This window comes from Lytechinus variegatus, chromosome 11, assembly GCF_018143015.1.
Source record: "Lytechinus variegatus isolate NC3 chromosome 11, Lvar_3.0, whole genome shotgun sequence".
In the NCBI taxonomy this organism is placed as follows: domain Eukaryota; kingdom Metazoa; phylum Echinodermata; class Echinoidea; order Temnopleuroida; family Toxopneustidae; genus Lytechinus; species Lytechinus variegatus.
In genome coordinates this window covers 33,699,460-33,722,238 of record NC_054750.1, presented here as the reverse complement: position 1 = coordinate 33,722,238, position 22,779 = coordinate 33,699,460, and the positions used below count along the sequence as shown (strand labels likewise).

Below are 22,779 nucleotides of genomic sequence, written 5' to 3'. Positions count from 1 at the left end.
GAATACTAATTCATTAACCTATATGTAACAATACTAGTGCTTTTAAAATAGACCAATAATAAAAATATAAAATGCAATGCTTATATGGGATATCTTTTATCTCCTTCAAAGTATGATTGTGAATGACATTCCTAATAATTTAGATATAAAGTCAGAATGTATTACTTGAATATCCATATTGTAGGACTGATTTTTATGATTGATCATGCACACAACAATCAATGCAATCAAACTTACGAAGTAACATCATGATCAATCGCTAAGCTTTATGTTCTGGGCCCTATTGCAGAAAGAGTTACAATCAAACGCAACTCTGTAAATCATGCACAACTTCATTTTCCAACCAATCAACAGCGCATTTTGGACTTGCGATTGATTTTTTTATTTGCGTTTAAACGCATCTCCTCCTTCAATGCACCCCAGGGCCCAGATGCAGTGCAAGTGTAATTCCCAATGATGACATTGAATGAATACCCAGCGTCCACCTGAGAATATGTTACATTGGAAGAGAGACTTAAACAGTTACAATGTTTCCTTTTTACCAGAATATGTACATAACATTAAAATCCTGTCTGCCTATCAACTGGACTGAAACATACTAAAATGATTATCAGCGATGAAGATATGTACGGCTTTCTTTGATACATTTGACCCCCCCCCCACAAAAAAAAAGAAATCTTGGTCGACAGGGAACTACAAATAGATTTTGCTTTGCAATATTCTTTTGTATCTAGCTGCAAAGTTGATGACCACATCACTCTGGATGTGGAGCGCAGAATCTATGCATGGAGGTATAAGTAGAATGTCATTGCAGAAATCTTTTTCTTCTTTTTTTTTGAGGGGGGGGGGGGGGGGGCAGGGGCTGCTCTTTTGAAAAGTCAGCTTTGTGAAGATAACTAAAGGTTCCACGTATCTCACGACACAGCTCACCTTGGTAATTTTGGTAAACATATACTGTAAGAAGTAATCTTAATACTAGATTTTTTTTTTACATATTACAGACTTGAATACTCAAATTTGCTTGAATGCAACACAGCACATGTGCAGAAAACACACGACATGCATGTGCAAGAGCCAAGTTGACAAAGCTGAACCGGGGGCAGTTTTATAAAGCTGTTTAAAAGTTATGCACAATTTAATGTGTGGAGATACCATCTTGTGCTGAATGAGACAAACAGATTTTCTCCTTTCACAAATAGGTTTAAATTTCATACAATCCTATATTCCTGATGGTCAAACTTTAAAAGGAAAAATTGTATTATTCATTCAGATGCTTGATAAATATGAGAATTATAATCCAACTTATGTACTTTTAATCTAAATACATGTACATACTAAGTTAATTGTTCACAATGCAGAGCCCCGTTGCATAAAAGACCATTATGGTACAATGGAAACACTTACATGTATCAACAGCCAATCAGAATCAAGGATTCCATGCAAGTCACCATTGGTTGGCAAAGTTACCATAATGGTTACTTTTATGCTACGGGGCCCAGGATGATAAACCTGGGAAAACTCTATGAGCACACCTGTCATATCAAACTGGTAAACCAAATGTGGATTCTAGATTCATCTTGTTGAAGGACCAAAATGTAAGGGCTGCCTCATACATGTCGTTAAGTCAACATCCATTGGTGGTGTTATAAAACATATGTAAGACCCCTGTTACACCCGAATTCTTACCAAAGACCAGTATCGGGGCACCCCGAGACTGGTTTCCAAAATGTTGACCTAAATTTTTGACCCCCTATTACGTCGGAATCGTGACGAGTCTAGGGGTGCCCCGAGACAGCTTTCTGTGCGTTTATACCAAATTACTAAAGCTGTGCAAGATAGGTTTGGCAGGGCGCCAACCGCGTGCTGTGTTTCTTGTTTGGATAATCGTTCCACGTGTAGCTCATCAAGCAAACCTGTTTCGGACCAGTCTCGGGCGGGTTTGCGCTTACACCGAATCCAAAGCAGTCTCGGGGCGCCCCTCGACCGGTCTCGGAACACATCGCGAGGTGGTCCAAGATAGGTTTGCTCATAAGGGGTCTCAGGTAGGTTTGTGTGTTTACATCGGATTAGAAACCTGCCCGAGACTAGTCTCAGGGCGCCCAGAGACTATTTAGGATATCCAAGGTAACGGAGGTCTTAGTTCAATATCCATTGGTGTTATTACAATACTTGCTGTTTCTAATCACTACTTGGTGTTATATTCAATCTCTATGGCATATAGCTTGAATGCCTGAGGGTATTCTTTTCTCTTAACACTCACTGGTGTTGACCTGCCTAATGAACAGGGGGTCATGGGTTTGAACCCCGGCCGAGTCATACCAAAGACTTTTTTAAAAAAGGACCTTTTGCTTTCTTGTCAGGGGCTTTAGACTATTAAAATGGAGGAGGGGAAAAATATATTGTGCAGTGCCTGTGGGAAGAATAGCTGAAGAGGCTACATTGGCAAATAAGAGTTGTTGTTGATATCATAATAACACAGCACATGTGCTAGAACATACTACGTGAATGTGCAGTGCTAAAACAACATGCAATTTAATCAAATCACTTGAATTCCTTGCATGGACCTCCGGTCACCAATATTTCATGCATCCAAGGAAAAACCCTCCTAAGGCGGATCCAACTTTTCGGGATAAAATTTCATTTTCATCATTAATAGACACACAAACCAAGTTCATTTTCCCAATACATGTACATGTATATTTGATTTCATATAAATTACATTAATTAAATTGAACATCATAAAGAATATTTCATAATTCATTTCATGATAAATGGATCCAGAACCATAAGTAAGGGTATTAACTTTTTTGTTAGGTGGGTATGTAGTGGTCAATATTTGATTTCAATATTACTTGGTTATCGCCAGCAAAATATTGCTGAGTTGGTATAAAGCAATACAGAGCAGAAATATGGATTAAATCCTATAATCGTCAATCAGATCATGTTACAGCAATATATAGAACTACTATTGAATCCGGGGGGGGGGGGGGGGGGCACTCAGTATATAATGCATAGTGGGTATGTGCCACGGAGGGGACATTTTTACACCCAAATTTCTGTTCCAAGGCATAGCATTTTTGTGTTATTGAGAAAAAAAAACAAATAAATCCGCTCCAAAGCTTCGCATATTTTTCGTTACGCCGTTCCGGTTGCATTGATCTGCTGCAATTTTGGTGAAAAGCCACCGCAGAGCGCTGTCCGACCATCGTCTCTGCGCGAGCGCACCCGGCGGAGGCTGCGCTAGCTGCATCATGCACGGATGCCCGTTCCATATGGATGCATACGCACGTACTCACACGCTGGCGATCCGTTCCAAGGACCCCCATTTTCATAAAATTGTAGTTCCGAAGCCCGTTCCAAGGACCCTCGTTTTTACAATAAGCCCCCTCCAAGGCCCTCGATTTTGTCTCTCCCGCGGCACACCCCTACCACTTTTTTAGTCGAGTGCCCCCCCCCCCCGGGTATTGAATATTCAATATTTTTTTCAATATCGCACAATTCTGATATCGAAATATTGACCAGCACTAGGACCTTGACCTTTACTGCCTAGTCCATGAAACAGAGCTCTGGTTACCTTGAAAGGAATATGATAAATATAGACAGACAGACAACGGAGAACGTCATTTTCGCTAGGTAGTGGAAGCGTTTTGGGTGAACATGGATGCAGGCCTTGGTACTACAAGATTTGAGGAGAAGTCTAAGACTTTATTCGTCCCTCTCACCTCGTGCTCCAGCAATGGCAGTTTGGTGATGTGAAAATCTTCATACAGGTCTTCAATCTGAAGGGGAAAAAAATGCAAAGAGATAATTTTTAGCTTTGAGAAGTAATAACATTCTTTTATACCTGATTGCAACATGTATTTTAATCTTTCCGTTCTAAAAATCTAGCACAGTGTACTTAATATACGCAAGTGACCTTGAACCTTGGCTACAAAGAGGCACAGCCAATAAATTTGTTACGCAGGAGGACAGCGTGCAATATAATGTTCTTATGGCTTTTGCAAAGTTAGAAAGCTAAATTTGAATTAGTTGACAAACACCTGCCCAGTTCCCCCCCCTGCCCCCTTTATCCATAATACGATAATATAAGGCTTAAACATTAAAAAGCCTCGAGTGTTTCCACTTAAAAAGATAAAACAATGCACTAAAAAGTACTGATATATGCTAACTGAAAAAATATACCATTCCGTAGCAATTGAATTTTTCGTCTAAAGTTCTCTTTTTATGATTGAGCATGAGAAACTTATCATTGTTTGCTTAATCGATTGGAGCATTTATAAATATATCTTTGCTGACACTCACCCCATGCATGTGCTTATCATCTGTGATACCCGACAACCATTATGTGTATACCAAGTTCAAATAAATGAACATATATGAAATGAAGTTAAAATTCATTCAAATACGAGTATTCAAATGGACTTTAAACTACCAGTCATGACTACCTGGTATTTCTTTCAAAATATTAGCATACTTGCAAAATTATTAACTTACTGAAGTTATAACAAAATCAACTGACCTGAAATGACGCTCATGTAAATATTATAGTCGCAGCTCCCAGAAAAGCTGTACAGGCCTGTCTCACTTCTGCTGACATATATATATATCAGACAAAATGGTTAGATATGACCAGAGGCATCGGAACACTGATCTTGCAAAGCTTTGTGAGGGCAAGCTATCGTGTATTTACAATGGTTCAACCCCCAAAGCTTTGTCCAACGAGAATGCTCCAGTGGGTGTTTCATAAACTGTTTGTAAATTAAGAGCAACTTTAAGAACCACAGGTGATCCTTTCTTGTGGTAAATGGTAGATTCATTGGCGATGGTTTAGAGTGTAAAAAGGATCACCAGTCGTTCTTAAAGTAGCTCTTAACTTATGAACAGCTTCATGAAATGGTGCCAATGTACATGGCCAGCTAATTGTTCAAGTACCTGTTCTAGATATTTGTGTTGCAGCTTGTATCTTGACTGGCACATCTTACACTGCGATGCACTCCTGACATCATCTGGGAATAGAAGCTGATTAACGATGATGTTATGACTATCGATCCCAAACTTGGCTAACTCCTGGACCAATCTCTCAGTCTCGTAGAGGGAGAGGAACTCTGCTATACACACGCATACAAATGTAGTCTGATCCTGCAAGGGGTGTAAATTAGGGTAGGAAATAATTTTCATTCTTTAGGGGCTATTTTCCTTTTCCACATTAGGGCAATTGCAGAATTTGGGGGTTATTTCTTTCATTTGAAGGGCTACATGTACTAATTAGGGGTAAAACTAATTGTGCAGTAAAAGCGAATATCATCCTTCTGCCACAGTTAAAATTTCGATTTTTTTTTAATCTTGAGTATTTTCTGTTGCGGGTTGTTGTGATAATCGAGGAAATATGGATATTATTCTTAGGCCTATAGAGCAATCTGCATAGCGAATACATAGTTGCTTTATATGACACCAAGATAGATCCTTGTCATTTGATTGGTAAATTGATAGTGATCATAGAGCCCATTTTGCAATGAGGTCATCAAACGTGCAATTTTAGATCCATTCATCATGCAATTTTGGATCCACTGATTATGTCCATTGCACGCGCACACCCAGCCTGCAGTAAAACCACTCGTGTTTGCAGCGCGCATGTTGTATGTACGCGGCAATCAACAGACCCAGCTCGCACTGCATGAACATGATTATTTTCTCTGCTAAAATATAGAATTATGAATTTCGTATGAAAAAGAATCTACTTTTAGGTGTCATATAAACCAAATAATGAATGTTCTCATCATTTGTGCAATGGACAGATTACTTCATTCGGTGAAAAATGAAATGAATGATCCATTCAACTCGGCTACGACTCATTGAATGGATCATTTCATCTTTCACCTCATGAAGTATTCTGTCCATTGCACTCATAAACATTCATTATTTGTATATTATCTGGTAGGGCAATAATATACAGTAAATATGCTGCATACACAATGGGTCAATTCCATTGTGACTTATGGGACATTTGATACTTTTTTCCACATAACTGAGGTGCATATCTGAAATAGTAGCTGCACAAACATGGATTTACTTTATTAAACTGAAAGAAGAAAACTTAAACTTACTATATACAAAAATGTATGCTTTCAGCTTGGTTGCATAGGGTGCTAGATATTCAGAAATGTCATTGTGACTTATGGGACATTGATGGACCACACAAATTGGGCTCTTTTGTTCAAAGTGCCATATCTATCTCAGTTTTATGACAATGTTTTTAGATTTGGGCTTGGAGATTAACTAGTGATAGGGCTCACTAACAGTACTTGAATTGGACTTGATTCATTTCATTTGTTTCAGTAGTTGTGTGCAATCGTGTGTGACTTATGGGACAAGTGAATGTGACTGATGGGACCCTATCTCATTTCATGGAATTAACATTTCCTCGCGATGACTTTTTAAGTCAAACTTAATTTCAGCATGAATAAATATTTCCTAATAAGATGACACCCTTAATAATTCATGCCATTGTGTCAGAAATAAATTCAACAAAGGGCAGAAACATCTTTTCACGCAGTTCATTTATATAAAGGGAACATTAACAAAAAAAAGCTTCCTAACTTGTCATCAAGTTTTAAGAACTGTAATCAAATAAGTAGAAAATAATCAATAAACAATTACAATCATAAATATTTAGCAAACAGATGAAAAATGAACAATTAGAAAGAATGTACACACTTTCAATTGTGACTGATGGGACATAATGATATGACATATTTGTTACAGATAGGACAAATAAATGTTGCTTTTCTCTATCTGTCTCATACAGTATGGTAAGAAAATGACCTTTACACTACAGTGTATTACATGTGAGAAATTAAGACATTAATGCTGCCATGAAGTAAATCAATATTCTTGTTAATATACTCTCTTTTGTGTAAAATGCTCATATTTTTCATTAGCTGTTGATGTTTATGATAAAACAGATGGATATCAGTGCACAGGCAAATTTTTGACAAAAAATATTAAAATTTTGGCATAAATTCTTTTTAAAAAATTCATTAACTGGACTGTCTAGAAAACAGTTGCAATCGCTTTCTACTATCTAAACTGCATGTACATGTATACTTGTATAGTAAAAAGTGTATTCATTTACATGGAAGATTTACCATTGTCTGTGCAAAAAATATGAAAATAATTGATTTTCATGAAAAATCCAAGATGGCTGCCAAAATTGCCAATTTGGAACCCCATGGGACACGATTTGACAAAGGGAACATCAAGATTCATTAACTATACACTTCAGGCAATACAAAAAATGTTGGTTAAAAAATATACCATGGGGATGCACCCTATCACAACTTCTTTTTTTGCCAGCTGCTTGGGTTGATATGTCATCTCTTTCATAGAAATTCTGAATGCCTGTAAGGACATCATCATTTGTAGAGTACCAAAGTGATGTTAGTTGTCATGGTGTAATGGCGGCCTGGTTCTAAACAAAATAACCTGGGGCCATTTCATAAAGCTGTTGTAAGTTAGGAGCAACTTTTCAGAATGACTAGTGATCCTTTCTTATATGCTAAAACATTGCCAATTTATGATGACATTTACCACAAGGATCATCGGTCGTTCTTAAAGTCGCTCTTAAGTTACGAAAAGCTTTATGAACCAGTGCCCTTTTACGACTATCAGAATGATGGTAACAACCAAGGACAACACAAATCATTATTTTTGCAAATACAAATGTGTAAGACGATCATGCAGCTGCGACTAGGTTTAGAACCGGCGATTCGATGTTCATGACATTATGACACCACCCTTTGGTCCTCTTTAAATGCGCATGTTCCTTTCTATTGGCAGGCGGCAGGAATGATTCTGAGAAAACTTGATTGCAAGCTTCTGAACAATTTTTTGGCATTTACAGGGGCTTTAATAGCTCTGCTCATGGTAGCCTTAAATGCATCTGAGGACTGGTGCTCTTATTTTGACAGGATCCAGAGGGTCGCTCAACTACAAAATTCGTGACTGATGGGACATTGACATAGGTTTTAATAGTTTCCATGGAACTACGTGTATATACCAAGTTCACATCATATGTAAAACAGTTGATGCACACTCTAAGGGGACAAGAAAACCAAGAGAATGATCTGGACCTAAAAAATGACTAAAAGCTAGGGTGAAACAAACCCAATTCACCTGCACTCAGCTTTGCATTTTAGCGATCATATTCAGTTTTCTCCTTCTTTCTGGACTGGGCACACAATGCAAACTTATTTTTTGTTGTTCAATGCACTGCCTTTGATATTCAGACTGTTTTTTCTGACAGTCAGCATACTGTTCTCCAGCTTTTAAGCATTCTTGTCTCTCTCTTTGCTGTCATGGACAGCTTTAAGGTGGCATGGTTTACGAACTGTATATGTGACTTATGGGACATGTGACTTATGGGACTGAAATGTATGTCCCCCCAGTATAGCTATTTCAAGTCCAATACAGATGCAGCTTGATTTGTTGAAGCAAGCATGTACTATGGTAGATAAAAAAGTCCAATACTTGTCTCCAGGAGTCTATGGCAGCATATGAGGGAAACTTAATGCTCAAAACTGTGACTTATGGGACATCAAACATACACACCTTGAAATGTATTTTGTGCCTAATAGTTTCACTGCAGCGTGTAAAACAATACAGCTAATGGTAAATTATTGCTTGGAGGTCACATGGACAGTGGGATTTTTCATCAGCACCCTTTGCTTGCCAGGAGCCAAGGATGGGTGAAAGTTGTACATTTTCTATGAAATCTTAGTACCACAATGCAACAGAGTGTACATTGCGTATTTATGAATGAATGAGGGTATAGTAAATATAAGTGTGTTTTTGTAAACCTTAAACTGTATACTTATAAACAGTATAAACAAAATTGCTCCGAAAAGAAATTTTTGAAAATGGAAAAATGCAACATTTGGCTGGAATTGACCAATGGTAAGACTGAAAGAAGAATACGAGCATCATATGAGAATGTAAGGAATGCAACATATTAAGACATTTGCTTGGGAAAAGATATACTTACAGGATTTCTGAAAGCTTCATTAACACTCCTTATAACAGGCACTGTCTCCTCTAGTTTAGATAACATGTCATTAGCACTGAAATCAGCCATTCCTAGCATACCACCAATCTGTAATCAAAACAGGCAAAGTTTGTTATGAATGAGAAGTTACCAACTGAATTAAACTCCCTCAATTTTTCCCCATCGAATTGTGAATTCAAGGATTCAATAAGACCCAGTGCCAAGTTCAAAGTTTTGTACATGGTAATAAATTATTCTTTGATTGTACATATGAAATGTTTGAAAGATGCACACAGATGGTAAAGTAAATAAATTATGCTTATAACAAACTCAGATGCACAGCAAAACAGAAATCACCGTTTTTTTTTCCTAATCGAATCCCAAAACAGAGTATGCAAGCCCCCAAATCCAGTTTATTTTTGTTTTTCTCTGAACATTGCAGCATACTGTAGCAGAAGGAAATAAAAAAACACGAATTATTTAAAGAAACATAATATGAAAAGGAAACAAAAAAATGAATTAAAGAGAGAAGATTGATAAAAAAAAAGAATGAAGAAATAAAGTACAAAGAACAAGAAAAGAAAAAAAACGAAACAGAGGAAATAATACAAAATAGAAAATAAAACAAAATGACCAAAAAAATTGTAGAAAAAGTGAAAAGAAAAAAAAATCTCAAGAAGCTATTACAAATATTTTCTTTAGCTGTGGCAAAGAAGTCAATTCCAACTGGAATATAATTAAAAGCCAAGCAAAGAAGAATTTTTCATTTTCATTTTGGGATGTGGCATCTTTCTATGTTTATATCCTTAAGTTTATATTTTTAATTAATTTTGTCAGTAGCAACATAAATGTATTTTTCAATCAGGCAAATTCAAATCAAAGGGGCATAAATACTGTAGTTTAACCACTTTAAATTTTTTTTAAAAAAATCAGAAGTAGGAATAATTACATTTGTAAGAAAAATGTTTAAAAAAAAAGAAAATTCTTTTCCATATGTTCTACAAGTATTTTGTTACATTGTATGTTAGAAATATGTACAGTCAGGCTGCAAAGAAGACTAGCAGTGAACATGGAAAGTCTAAATATTCTTTTAGAATGCAAATTTATTTTATTTTATTTATTTCGTTTTGTTTACCCAGGGTAACCCCATCAGTGGACTAAGCACTGTTTTTCATGGGGGCCCTGCATACAAGTATCAAATACATACATATATTAACAAGTACAAACAATGAAAAGATATAAAACAAGGAAGAAAATATGTTCATAGACAAGCAACCTGCAGGACACACACACATACCTACTAAAATAATGTGTGTATGTTGAACAAAATTTAACATAAATACATTGTGCATAAGCAAATCTAGACAAATATATATTCCCTATGATTATTGATTAATTTTATGTTTAAATATTTGAATGCAGATAGAATAAACACCAACCACCAACCAATCACAGTTTACAATTTGTCTTCAAATTGCTGATTATTTACCGTTTGATTGAAGATGTATTGTACATAACACTGTATCTGCCAAAATATAGTAAAAAATCCTCATTTCATACCAATGAAATGTACTCCATATGTATTTACTTTCTCAAAAGTGGTTTAAGGAGTCATTTATAACAATAAAAAAAAGAAATCATCTGTTTATTTCTGGCGAGAAAAAAACAGAGCTTCAAAAGAAACCAAGTATCAACAGTCAACACACATACAAATGTACTGTAATGTGCTCACCTTTGTGTTTTTGTGTGTATTGATACATTTTAAACTCGATCTTTATAAGTCAAAAGAGAGGTAATAATTCCTCATTTTAATGCTTGAAAAGGACTAGAGTACAACAGATTTTAGCAATATGGACTGCTGAAGGGCAGGCATATCATTGGTGTATATGACTTTAACTTAAATTTTTAAAGTTCTGTGGAAGATTTCTTAGAAGCAAGATTTTGTATTGCAGCTCCCTGTCCAGTGTGTAGGCTGCTTGCAATTAATTGCATACACTGTTGTCAGCAACCGGCCAGCTAGATAGCTTTGTTATGCTGGCGGTAGTGTCATGTATTACTGTATGCAAACTTTGTGTGTGTATTAGTGCTGTTATCTATAACCTCTTTATTGCTAGTCTTGTCGATAATCGCATGCATTTTGCCACTTCGCGATATCGATAACCTTCCTCACGTTGTCGATAATACCCGCTATTCTGTAGGGACATGACGGTGATTTTATGCAATTGCGTTAAACAGACGGAATTCACAGAAACAGCATTTTGAATGTGTCTTTTCAAACTGAAAATCAGGAAAACACATTTTTCCTCAAAATGCACAAAACAGCAACAGAAATTACTTTTAAAAAAAAAGAGTATTTTTTTAAAATTTGTCTCAACGTAACAATCGCCAGCCTGTTCTCTGATAAAATGCACACTGCTCTTGCAGATGAAAAAAAAAACAATGAACGTGTGTACCTCAACCGGGTTTTAACTGCTACGATTGAAAAAAAAACTTTTGTTACTTGAAAGTTACCTGAAATTACATTCATCCAATTACCTTATCTGTGTAAGTTTTATGAAATAGAAACATATATAGACATGATTTTTCTCAATAAAATATGATTTTCTATTAAAAAAATTTAAATCATATTTTTCAAAGAAAAAAACGCACTGTCATATTATGGTTGCAAAAACGTACGAAAACATACTGATTGGTAAATCTGGGTCGTCGTAACACAACCCAATCTTGTCCAATTTCTCTGCGTAACCTGACTTTGATGTTAAAATTACAAACTCTTATTGCTCATTAATGCGTGAAGTGTTTGTCACATACGGTATAAGGTATCAAAATGTAGAGGAATAATTGAATCATCTGATGAAAAAATGAAATACCATATTATTATTAATTAGCCTTTGAAGAAAAAGATGGGGGAATCCCGGTTTCCTTTTTTCTGGGAGACACTGTATAAGAGGTGTCACATTACTAACCAAAACGCAAAATCTCACATAACGTTAAAACTCTAAATAATATAGCACAAATTTAGGCTAGCACGTCAATTCCACCCCAACAAAAAGTTGATTTGAATAAATAGAAGAAAATCAAACAAGCATAACGCTGAAAATTTCTGCAAGGATAATTTAACGTAAAATGAAAGTTAAGATATTGTAAATTTTCACCATTTTTCACATAACGGTTAAATGCACATGCGTATCATATAGTGATATGTAAATCAGAGACTCAATGAGGTCACAGGCTTGCTCTTTCTTTTTATGTAATTGTATAAATTACACAATATTTCAATTTTTTCAGATTTGACAATAAGAAAACTCTTTATTGAAACAAAATAGGTTATAACAAAGGGGGATCTACATGTATCTACGTTTTGTTCATGAGAAAAACATAACTAGGTATTTCATATTTCGAAGGATAAAATATGAAAGAAATAGTTAGGATGTGACATCAGTTCCCTCACTAGCAGACTGACCAGGATGTGCATATGGTAGTTCAGTTCTTGTGAAATCACGCGACACTTGATATTTCATAACTTCCTTTAATATTTCACATCCAATTTTGATGAAATTTTAAGTGTTATACTTGTTTGACTTTTCCTTCTTTTATTCAAACCAACTTTTTGCTGGAGTGGACTTTCCCACAAAACTAGATGATAGAACACATATTATCAGACTAAAACGACAGATGGAGTGACCAGGAATTACAGGCCACCGCCTTCTTCCCGTATCAGATGATGATGATGATGGTGATGATGGTGATGATGATGATGCTGATGATGCTGATGAAAGAATTTAAGAATAAAGGACTCACCTGTTGTATGAAAGGGTTGAACTGTGCTTTGAGTTTTAGGAGTTTGGTAAGTCCTTTCTCCGCGAGTGAAGGGAAGGATAGAAGTCTGAGGGTATGACCTGTCGGCGCTGTGTCAAACACTACCACTGAGAAGTTCATGTTTTTCACCAATCTGTACGAGATTAAAGAATTAAGTGATTGATTGATACCTCCTTCATTGCCAGATCTGAAATACATTATACAAATAATGCACGTAAGCGCGTGCATGCAGGGCCAAATAATGAACGATGTGCGAAAAAAGAGCCAATGGATATACCGCACCGAGGTCCACAGTACCGAGTGCCGTATATCCATGTAGCGAGTCGAGCACAGAGTTCATTATTTATATGTAGGTCCTCTATGCACAAAAATATGTGTTTTGTTTGTTTTATACAACCCCTCACCCATGTGACTGAGTTGCCCTGAATGCTTTATTTGATCTAAATTCTAGATAATTCTCGACCTTGTACTATCCTCCACTCTGACGTCAGAGTGCAGGATGGTGCATACTGGATGCAATAGTGCATTTTGCTGAATATCATGTGATCCAATTTGGACCAATCAGATTATAGAACATTCTTGGGAGTTGTATCATACACACTTAATTTGTTCTCATCATCAGGACCCTATTTCATAAATATTTGATATGAGAGTAACCTTTCCAGGGGGGTGTTTCACAAAGATTTTAAGTATGACAAAGAGTCCCACTTACAATGTACATGTCTAGCTGCGTGCAGTGTAATAATAATCCGCTTTTATATAGCGCTTAATACATCGGAACGACGTGTCTAAGCGCTGTACAGATATATTATTACCCCGGTCATCAGATTCAATCAGTCATTCCCGCACACAATGTGTGCACATCCTCCACTCCCTGGGAGTATTCCAGTCAGTCCCCGGTGAGGCGCACACAGTACTGGACAAGCTACAATGACTTTCACATCCTACTGGGTACCCATTTAGCACCTGGGTCGAGAGTGGCAAAGTGTGGATTAACGCCTTGCCAAAGGACATAAGCGTAAAAGGCATGACTGCATTGGTCAGGTCATGCTATGAGGACGCGCACTTCTGCGTGTTGATCAATAAAATTGCACGTTGCACATGTTGTATGCGTCAGCATTTAAGTGCGACTCTTATTAAAGTCATACTTAAATCTTTGTGAAAACCACCCTGGAATGTTAACCACAGTGAAAATTCTGCTTCCTGATTGGCTCTTCCATTGAAAGTTGACATTACAGCAAGAGTTAATATCACAGCAACTTTTTTATGAAACAGGGCCCAGATTGTCACTCCCATGTGCAATCATGAACAAAGTTTGATTACGATTTTGATTTACCTAGAGGATATTATTGTGATGAGCCATGATCTCTTTGACCTCTGACCTAGTAACTCCCAAATCAACTCATATCTTCAGCAAGTTTTCATCAAGAACATCACTTAACTTGCTTAAATACATGTCAGAACCTATAATAACAACTGACCATGATTTTGAATGACTCTTTCCGGAAAGATTACCGCATTGTAACTACTCAATCAAGCTAGGTGTTTTAATGAGTGCAGGGGGTTTTCATAAAGCTGTAAAGTTACTGTCTTTAAAAACTGGTATATGGTTGTGTACTAAATGGGATACCAATAAGTTTACCTGGTGTTTTTTTTTCAAGAAAGGAATGAATTTCCTAGAACTCTTAATAATAGTTCTAAGCCTTGCATTCAGATGCTTATTGACAATAAGAAATAGAATATGAAAAGCTCACATTACAACTTTAGCTAAAAGGAATTGAAATGACTGAGAATATGGTTTTAGCGCTCAGAAACATCTTCTCGATGTTCATACAGTCATGCATAGCTTTAAAGCCAGCTTTATGAAATAGTAATATGACATTTGCTCCAGCAATAATTGCTCCTCTGCTGATTTCTCTGAAGATGTAGTTAGTGTCGGGGCTGAAGTAGGTTTTTTGGTTCAGAGTAATGTGGACATTAGGATTATATGATTTGGGTTAGGTTTGAGGTATAGGGTTAATGTCTGGCCTAAAGTGATGTGTGGATTTTCCATAGATTGCAATTGTTAAAGAAGCATAGGATAGGACCCGTGGAATGGCAACAGAATTTGGAAGTTAGTTGGGTGCTTACTTCATGACTTCAGCAAAGCTGACGGCTTCATCAATACCAGGAAACGCACCAAGTAATTCCTGCATGACATGCTTTCCAACTGACAAGGGATCTGTAAAGGAGACGAGGATGATGGGCAATTCCATGAAAAACATTACCTTCCCTCAAACTTGGAAATATTCATTACTTCACTGTAAAAAAAATAGTATCCAATAGTGACAAATTATCATACAATCAACAAGTAATTCAGAGGCAAATGTTCCCTTTCAACAAAATTGTAAAATATACAGGAAGGTTCAAATTTGACAAATTTAGTATCACACAAAGAGTGATGGATAATTCCATGGAAACTTTACCTTCCCTCTCTCCAAATTGAAAAAAAAACACGTAGCAACTAAGCAGCAACTTTAAAAATAATGGTATTCATGTATGTACATGTAATAGCACTTGACAAATTTAGTCTCATATAATCAAATCCATCAATTCATTTGAGTTGTATTTGAATACCGTACATTTGAAGTACATGTATATTTGGGCTAATAATGTAATATCTGTAACACTTATTGTTCTGCCAAGCAGATACTGAATCTGTTGTAAGTACTGAATTGTCATCCTACAACTCGTGCAGAAGAAAATTAGCTTCAATTCAACCTTGGGTTCATAAAACTTTCGACAAATGCATCCAAATGTGAAGGTTCAATTTATAGAATGCACTGTCCTAAACTGCATGTGTTATTTTTCTGCAAGTATTATGATTATATTAATATGGTTTCGGGAGCCCAGCCTTAGAAAGGCCATTGGCCTATGCTAGCTCCCCCATATTCTCATTTTTCTCTCTTGCTATAACTTTCAATATTTTGTATCTGTATTTGTATACAGTGTATTCATTCTATTTGAATTGTATGTTGTATGTGTTTAATGAAAATTTGAAATAAAAAATGAATGAAATTAATTATGTAGTCTCATTCCAAATAATTAAATTTGCTTACTATCATCTTCAAAGTAGTCATCTGGCAGGTCACCTATACCAAGGTTAGGGTCGATCTCCATGGCAAAGAGGTTCTGGAAGCCATTGACCTTGGTAGGAACCTTGGAAAATTTCTGATCAAAGGCATCTGAGATGTTGTGGGCGGGGTCCGTTGAGATAATGAGAACAGACTCCCTGTGTTTGGATAGCTGGACAGCGAGGCTACAGCTGAAACAATGAAAGAAAATGAGGGAGAAAGTAGAGTACCGAATCAATGAAGTCAGTTGCCATGGTGTCATGGCAGCCTGGTTCTAAAAAATTGAACCCAGGGGCCGTTTCTTAAAGCTGTGCGTAAGTTAGAAACGACTTTATTTGACTTGGAAATTATTTACTATTATTTTACTTATTATTTACTACCAGTAGCTTGTTTTTTGCCAAATATTAGATGCAGTTTCCAAATATCGTGCATGTAAATTTGTGCGCTGAAATCAATTTAGGCGATTTAAATCGCGCTCTAAACCCCAAAATAATTGCTTGATTGTTGAGAAAGCAAATTATTTCAGCTGCACAAATGCTGATTTTGATAATTGCTCTCAATAATTTTGAAATAGAAATCGATAAATAAAAGTTACCAAACGGCTCCAGACATCTGATGTCTTTGCTCAGCTGCGCAATTTCATTCTAGAAAGCGTATGCGCTTGCGTTAACAGCACGCAATTCCAATTCAATCGGCCAATATGTCCAATGTTTGGAAGAGTGCCATGTATGGAAGGGTGTCGAATTTCCCGCCGTGGGAAAACCACGTGGCGGCCATTGCAGATTTCTTTTTGCCGATCAAACATGTGTGATCTTGGCAGTGATATTTCCGGAGAAAATCACTTCCCCTTAAGAGATTTGGGGGGGGGGGTCATCAATCTTTTGGAGTCCAGAATCAACGAGGGTCATAAGAATCCTTGGAATTCAAATCATGGATTTAACCCCTGTAATATTTTTTTTTGAGCAGCAACCTACTGACAGTTCAATAGTAGTATTAGTATGACTGTGAGTTATTGCATTGGCATATGGTACTAGCGCAGCGTAGCAGCGGTAGGGCCACGCCAAGTTTCAGTCAGGCTGAATTGCAGCTTCATCATCACGCAGCAGTTATTGATGAACGCTTTATTTTGGTATACATTAATTTATATAATATATTTTGTAAATGTTTTGGTTCCATTTCAATAAATATGGATGCTGGCTCTGACTGTTCTTTGCATTATTAATTCAAACTCACAACTTTGTTACTCTATGCATGGCTACCTTAGATCTGATGTAAAAAGTTGTGACACTTTTTTTACATGTTGACCTAGATCTAACAAAAAGTTAGGGGTACATGTAAAAGCACAATTATATTTTCTTCTGCCAAAATAATTTATGCAAAAATATATTTTTAAGAAATAAAAAATATTGAATCCAAATCTAGATCACCAATAGAGTGCCTCACAAGAGATAGCCTTTACCCCCAAATAACTCTTTTTTTATGCGTGCAGGTAAAAAAATCAGTGTACTAGTATCATATCAATCAATAGTAATACACTGAATGTGCTGCTACATGTACATGTGTACATGTATGTACTTTTAGCCAAAATCAGTAAAATTTCACAATGTGTTTAAGTGTTATGATTCTTTTTGTCAATATTCATTAATTTATATTTTCTAAATCATTTTACATTATCAATGGATAATTGTGAAAATGAACAATTATAAATGCACAAACTGCTTTTATATTGCTTCCTAGTGATAACTAGTAGAAAATGAAAGTTAAAGGGTAAATAAGATTTTGTTTTATGTCTATATCTATAAAAAAAAAACTTGGCTTTTGTCTTGTTAGGGACAGAATTTTTGCTCGATCACTTTGCTAGCTAGCTGCTGTTTATAAATTTGGGTCCTTTTTTGGCACAGTGTTGACCATCCCGAAAAAAGTTGGGAATCGCGTGATCAGAGTAGGATTTTCAGTTTCTAAATGTTGGCAGGTATGCTATCATTCATTGAAATGAAGAATAAAACAGCAAGTCTGTACCGTTTTTCAGACTATTTACATTACTAGTATTTTGAAGCAGTTATTAATCAAAGGACAAGTCCACCACAACAAAAAGTTTATTCGAATGAAAAGAGGAAAATCCAACAATCATAACACTGAAATTTCATTAAAATCGGTTGTAAAATAAGAAAGTTATGACATTTTGATTTTTTGCTTAATTTCACAAAAAGTTATTATATGCACACCCTGGTCGGTATGCAAATGAGGAGACTGATGACGTCATCCACTCACTATTTCTTTTGTATTTTATTATATGAAATATGAAATATTCTAATTTTCTCCTCATTGTCAAGTGAAATAACAATCAATTCCCCCCCAAACATGTGGAATCAGCATTGTTCAATACTACTTTTCATTCAAGTTGGTCCTTATTTTCAAATGTGTAAAAAATGAAATATTGTATACATGTAATTCAAACAATAAAAGAAATAGTGAGTGAAGGACATCATCGACTGTCTCATTTGGATATCACTGAATTGTTCATAATCACTTTTTTGCGAAAAATAAGCGAAACTTTTAAATGTCATAACTTTCTTATTTTACATCTGATTTTGATAAAATGTTCATCGTTAGTAGGATTTTTCAAATTTTTATTCAAATCAACAGTTTTCTGGGGTGGACTTCATGAGCATCATCTTCACTCAGAAGACCATCAATGACCCGGGCCAGGAGATGGCTAAGACCTCTATTGCCAATCTTGTGGATTTGGCTGGAAGGTAAGAGACTATGTCTCACCAATCCTTGTAGAACGTGGTTTTGAACACATGTATCCTGCCTAGAGGTTGAATATAGCATTTCTTTTCTCTGACAGAGTCTGTGTTCTAAAGGATTTCATTGCCGATCTCAGAGACACACTAAAATGTCAATTGTTTACAATATAGTGAGGGGTGATATATTGATCAACCAATATTGTCTACTCATTGAAGTCATGATGGCATGGCATTTTGGTATTACAGTCATTTCATGTAGTCCTTATTTGTTATACTGCTGCATTAGACATAACAAGTTCATAATTAGAAGGAATAATTAATAAACTTTGAATTTGTATGTGACCGGTTTGTCTTCAAAGTGTGTCCCTCGGGGAAAGGGTTGTATTCATCTCACTTTTGCTACCATAGTTAACATTTCCTACCAGACCAGCCCTCAGCCATATGACTAGTTACCACAGCAATTAATGGATCTTCCTTTAAAGTGATTGGTTAACATTGGTTTGACTTTAAAAAAATCTGAGCTAGAAGATCACAATAATAGGGACAGTGATTTTCCGTTTCAAAAAATTGCCTTTTCTGTTTCAGAAAATCTCAAATTCAGTTTCATCGTGTCAGAAAACGGCAATTCTGTTTCCCCATAGACTTTGTACACACAGAAAAGTGACAATTCCGTTTCCACATTGAATAGCAAAATTACACGTACACTCGCACTGCACTGGTCAAAATTGTATCTGCTACTGTACCAACAACACAATAGAATCCGTCCTAATCCATCTATGCGGGTGTATATAAAATTTTTACAAAGAGATTTAGCATGCATACATCCTCACCTTTCACATTATTAGCATTATTTCACAGCGAAATGATATTTCATCGATAATTTTTGGGGTTTTTTGACATCGTTATCATCAGTCAACGGCGTTTGCCAATCCGCCATCTTGGATTTTAAGACCACGATATCGTGCTGTTACATCTTCAAACGTAGAGGGCAGCAACACACGACCGTGTAGTTGGAATGATATGGTATGTGTACAATGCAGTGAAGCCCAACCCGGCAAGGGAATGGTACGGGCGCGGGGGTACAATCGAGTGTGCTGATATTGAGTGCAGTCTCGATGTGTGAATTGTAATGATTGTAGCAAAGTGAGATCGTGATTTCTGGGGTTTTGTGGCCATTAAATATTCTGATTTTGTTGTGATTTTGGAGTAATATGTGTTGCTATTCTGTGTATTTTGAGGGAAAATACGTTTTCCGTGATTTTCCGTTTGAAATGCCACTTTCCGTTTCAAAAGGCCCTTTTCGTGAATTCCGTCCGTTTTCCGCGATCACGGAAAATCACTGCCCCTACAATTATCACATGTGTCTGTGTTATGTTAAAAAAATGAAGCCCCCAAAAAATTGCATTCAAAAATAATTATTTAGTGCTTCAAAAAAAACCCACCATCTTAATTTCATCCCATACACTAATATGTGTACTATTTATGCATCTATAAGACACCTATTTACAAAATCAGGGTTTGCCATGCCTTGTAGTTTTAACTTTTCATTCTCAATAATTGGTTATTTTCAGGGTGTATTAGTTCTAATACATGCACTTGTACACATGTTTCATCTTGGTTTGAGTAGGCTGCTCACAAAGTTAAACAATACCTTCAAGAGAAATTTAGAACTATATTTCACGCCAAGTCTAGTCTTCTCCTTTGAATTTTACTATATAGCAACAATCCAAGACCAAGAACCTCAAAAAAACGAAAAGTTCTCTCCTTCTACCCCCGTTTCGATCGGCCATTTTGTTACAATTCATAACAAAAATGGCCGATTGAGACGGGCGGGGTAGAACTCACTAGAACTAGGAGAGAACTTTTCGTTTTTTGAGGTTCCAGTCTGTGCCAAGATGTCAGAAAAACTGCCACTCGTTAGACCTTCATCCATATAATCGTGGTAAGTGCTTGATTTCTGTTTTAACTATTTATTCTGAGAATTATTTTGACCATACTTCACGCTTGTCAGGTGAGTATGCCTTTACACGTAAGATCCTGGGGCCGATTGCACGAAAGGGTCTTTGCAAGGACCGTCTTTCGTGTCGCCCATCTTTTATGATGCGCCATGTGAAACGCATTTTGAATAAATCATCTGCAAACATATTTCATTCGTCCGTTAAAGTAAACAAAATATTTGCTTATAAAATGATGTGATATATCATGAAATTGTGTAAAATTTGATTTAAAAGCAAGCTAACGAATCTTATTCTTTATCATAAATTTCAGAAACACCCCGCTTATAGCGTATCATAAAAGATGGGCGACACGAAAGACGGTCCTTGGAAAGACCCTTTCGTGCAATCGGCCCCTGGGCTCCCGCCCGCGTAGCGGGCGGGAGTTCCCTGGGTTAGGTCGGGGTGGCTGCCCGGTTGTGCCATGTCATTAGCGCTGCCTGGCTTACCCTAGGAGCCTAGCTGGTAAATTAATTCATGACGAAAATTCGAGACATTAATACTTGAATTAATCTTGAAAAATACATCACCTGCATGTTGTCTTTCCAACACCTCCTTTACCACCAACAAAGACCCACTTCAGTGATTTTTGGTCAATTATATTTCGGATAGAAGGTTCCATTGTTTCGAGATCTTCATCTGGCATGGAAGTGGCCATCTTGGTAATTGGTGACTTGATTGTTGTCTGTCGATGTCGATCGTGCATGCACGATTATATTTCGGGGATCGGGAGGGGGGGGGGGGGGGGGAGGGGGAGGGGGGAGGGGGAGGGGGACGAGAAGTCTGATTGGAATATCAACGAAATAATTGACCTTTATAGGATTTGTATATATATATCAACTATATTTAAGAAAAAAAGATTTGATGTAAAAAGAAAAGAATTTATTTAATAGTAAAAAACGTTGCTACATGGGCAATTCCATGGAAAATGTTCACTTTAGAGAAAAAATGAAGTTTCAGATTTCACTTAAGCAGTCAAATTTTCTTAAAAAGTAATCTATAAAGTCTCAATTTCCAATAGAAAAATCGCAATATTGATAAAATTTTGTAGTTTTTTCCATCATAAAAAAATAGAATAGTAAATTGCAAAACGTAAAAAATGTGTCTATTTTTAAACAATTCATCTTTCCTGTCTCTGCTAAAAGCAAACAATGTCCCAGAGGTCTCTTTTAACTTTTGAATAGTTGATTAATGTTTAAATCAACAGAAAATAATCGTTAAATTTTATGCCCTTCATCAATTTTAGAGAAATCTGTCTTCAGATTTGTGTGATTTCTTTACCATTATCAGTGTCATGTCCGTTACGTTTTTCACTTAAAATTTTCACAAATTACAGGAAATTTGTCTAAAGGTACTGCAGATTCAGATTCTATGTTAGAATTAAACCCCCTACCAAGTGTAGCAATCATTTTCCCTTACCACTTCTCATTTTCATAAAAATGGCGTAACGGACATGACAATTCGCGTAACGGACATGACGCCTTATATATGGCAAATGGCAGCATTTACAAAAACAAAATATTAGGCTCAGTGTCACAGACTGAGGTCAATCTCAATTGTTTGAGGATAGCTGAATGTAATATTTCCTAGAATCTGCATGTCATTCAAGCTATTTTTAGAAGTTGGTGAATGATGAAAGTTCAGCTCTTGTTCTGGTAGATTTTTCTGAGAATTAACGGTACGCCACATAATATTAGGATAAGATGCAGCTAGATACTCAGATCACAATCTGCATCATTTGTGTTTGAACAAACGTTTGATTATCTTAGGTTTTTGCACTGACAGTTTGGAGCATGATAAAACTCCAACTTGTGAATTCATGATCATTGATGATATTACTTCAAAGTATCCTACTTTCACCAACCTCTACATGTACTTCTTCAGTGATGGCATGGGCTCACATTTAAAAGCAAGTTTGTATTCGGATATCTGTGTTACATGATGTAGCTCTATGAATCCATGAATCTACAGTGGCATTTCTTTGCAGTATCACAAAGCAAAAGGGCCGTGGAAAAAATGTGGCGCGATCAATAAATTATGTCATCATAGTATTTTGGTCAGCC

General features: G+C 36.3%; 1 protein-coding gene across 1 annotated transcript; it reads right to left on the bottom strand.

The window, feature by feature from the left end:
• Positions 1 to 3,453: 3,453 nt before the first annotated feature.
• On the bottom strand, positions 3,454 to 21,387 carry LOC121424100 (ATPase ASNA1 homolog). Its single transcript, XM_041619696.1, has 7 exons — positions 21,247 to 21,387; positions 15,958 to 16,163; positions 14,990 to 15,080; positions 12,842 to 12,992; positions 9,041 to 9,148; positions 4,933 to 5,139; positions 3,454 to 3,779 (listed from the first exon to the last, which is right to left on the bottom strand). Exons 1-7 carry the CDS (start codon positions 21,372 to 21,374, stop codon positions 3,630 to 3,632), a joined length of 1,041 nt encoding a protein of 346 aa, XP_041475630.1. The 5' UTR covers positions 21,375 to 21,387; the 3' UTR covers positions 3,454 to 3,629.
• Positions 21,388 to 22,779: the final 1,392 nt, after the last annotated feature.

Bases quoted from the DNA above. Each gene is read 5' to 3' on its own strand.
- LOC121424100 (XM_041619696.1), bottom strand. From the start codon at position 21,374: ATGGCCACTTCCATGCCAGATGAAGATCTCGAAACAATGGAACCTTCT. The intron at 16,164-21,246 runs GTGATGTATTTT...TCATTGTTTCAG, and splicing joins GTTGGAAAGACAACATGCAG to CTGTAGCCTCGCTGTCCAGC. The intron at 9,149-12,841 runs GTGAGTCCTTTA...TTTTGATTACAG, and splicing joins TCAACCCTTTCATACAACAG to ATTGGTGGTATGCTAGGAAT.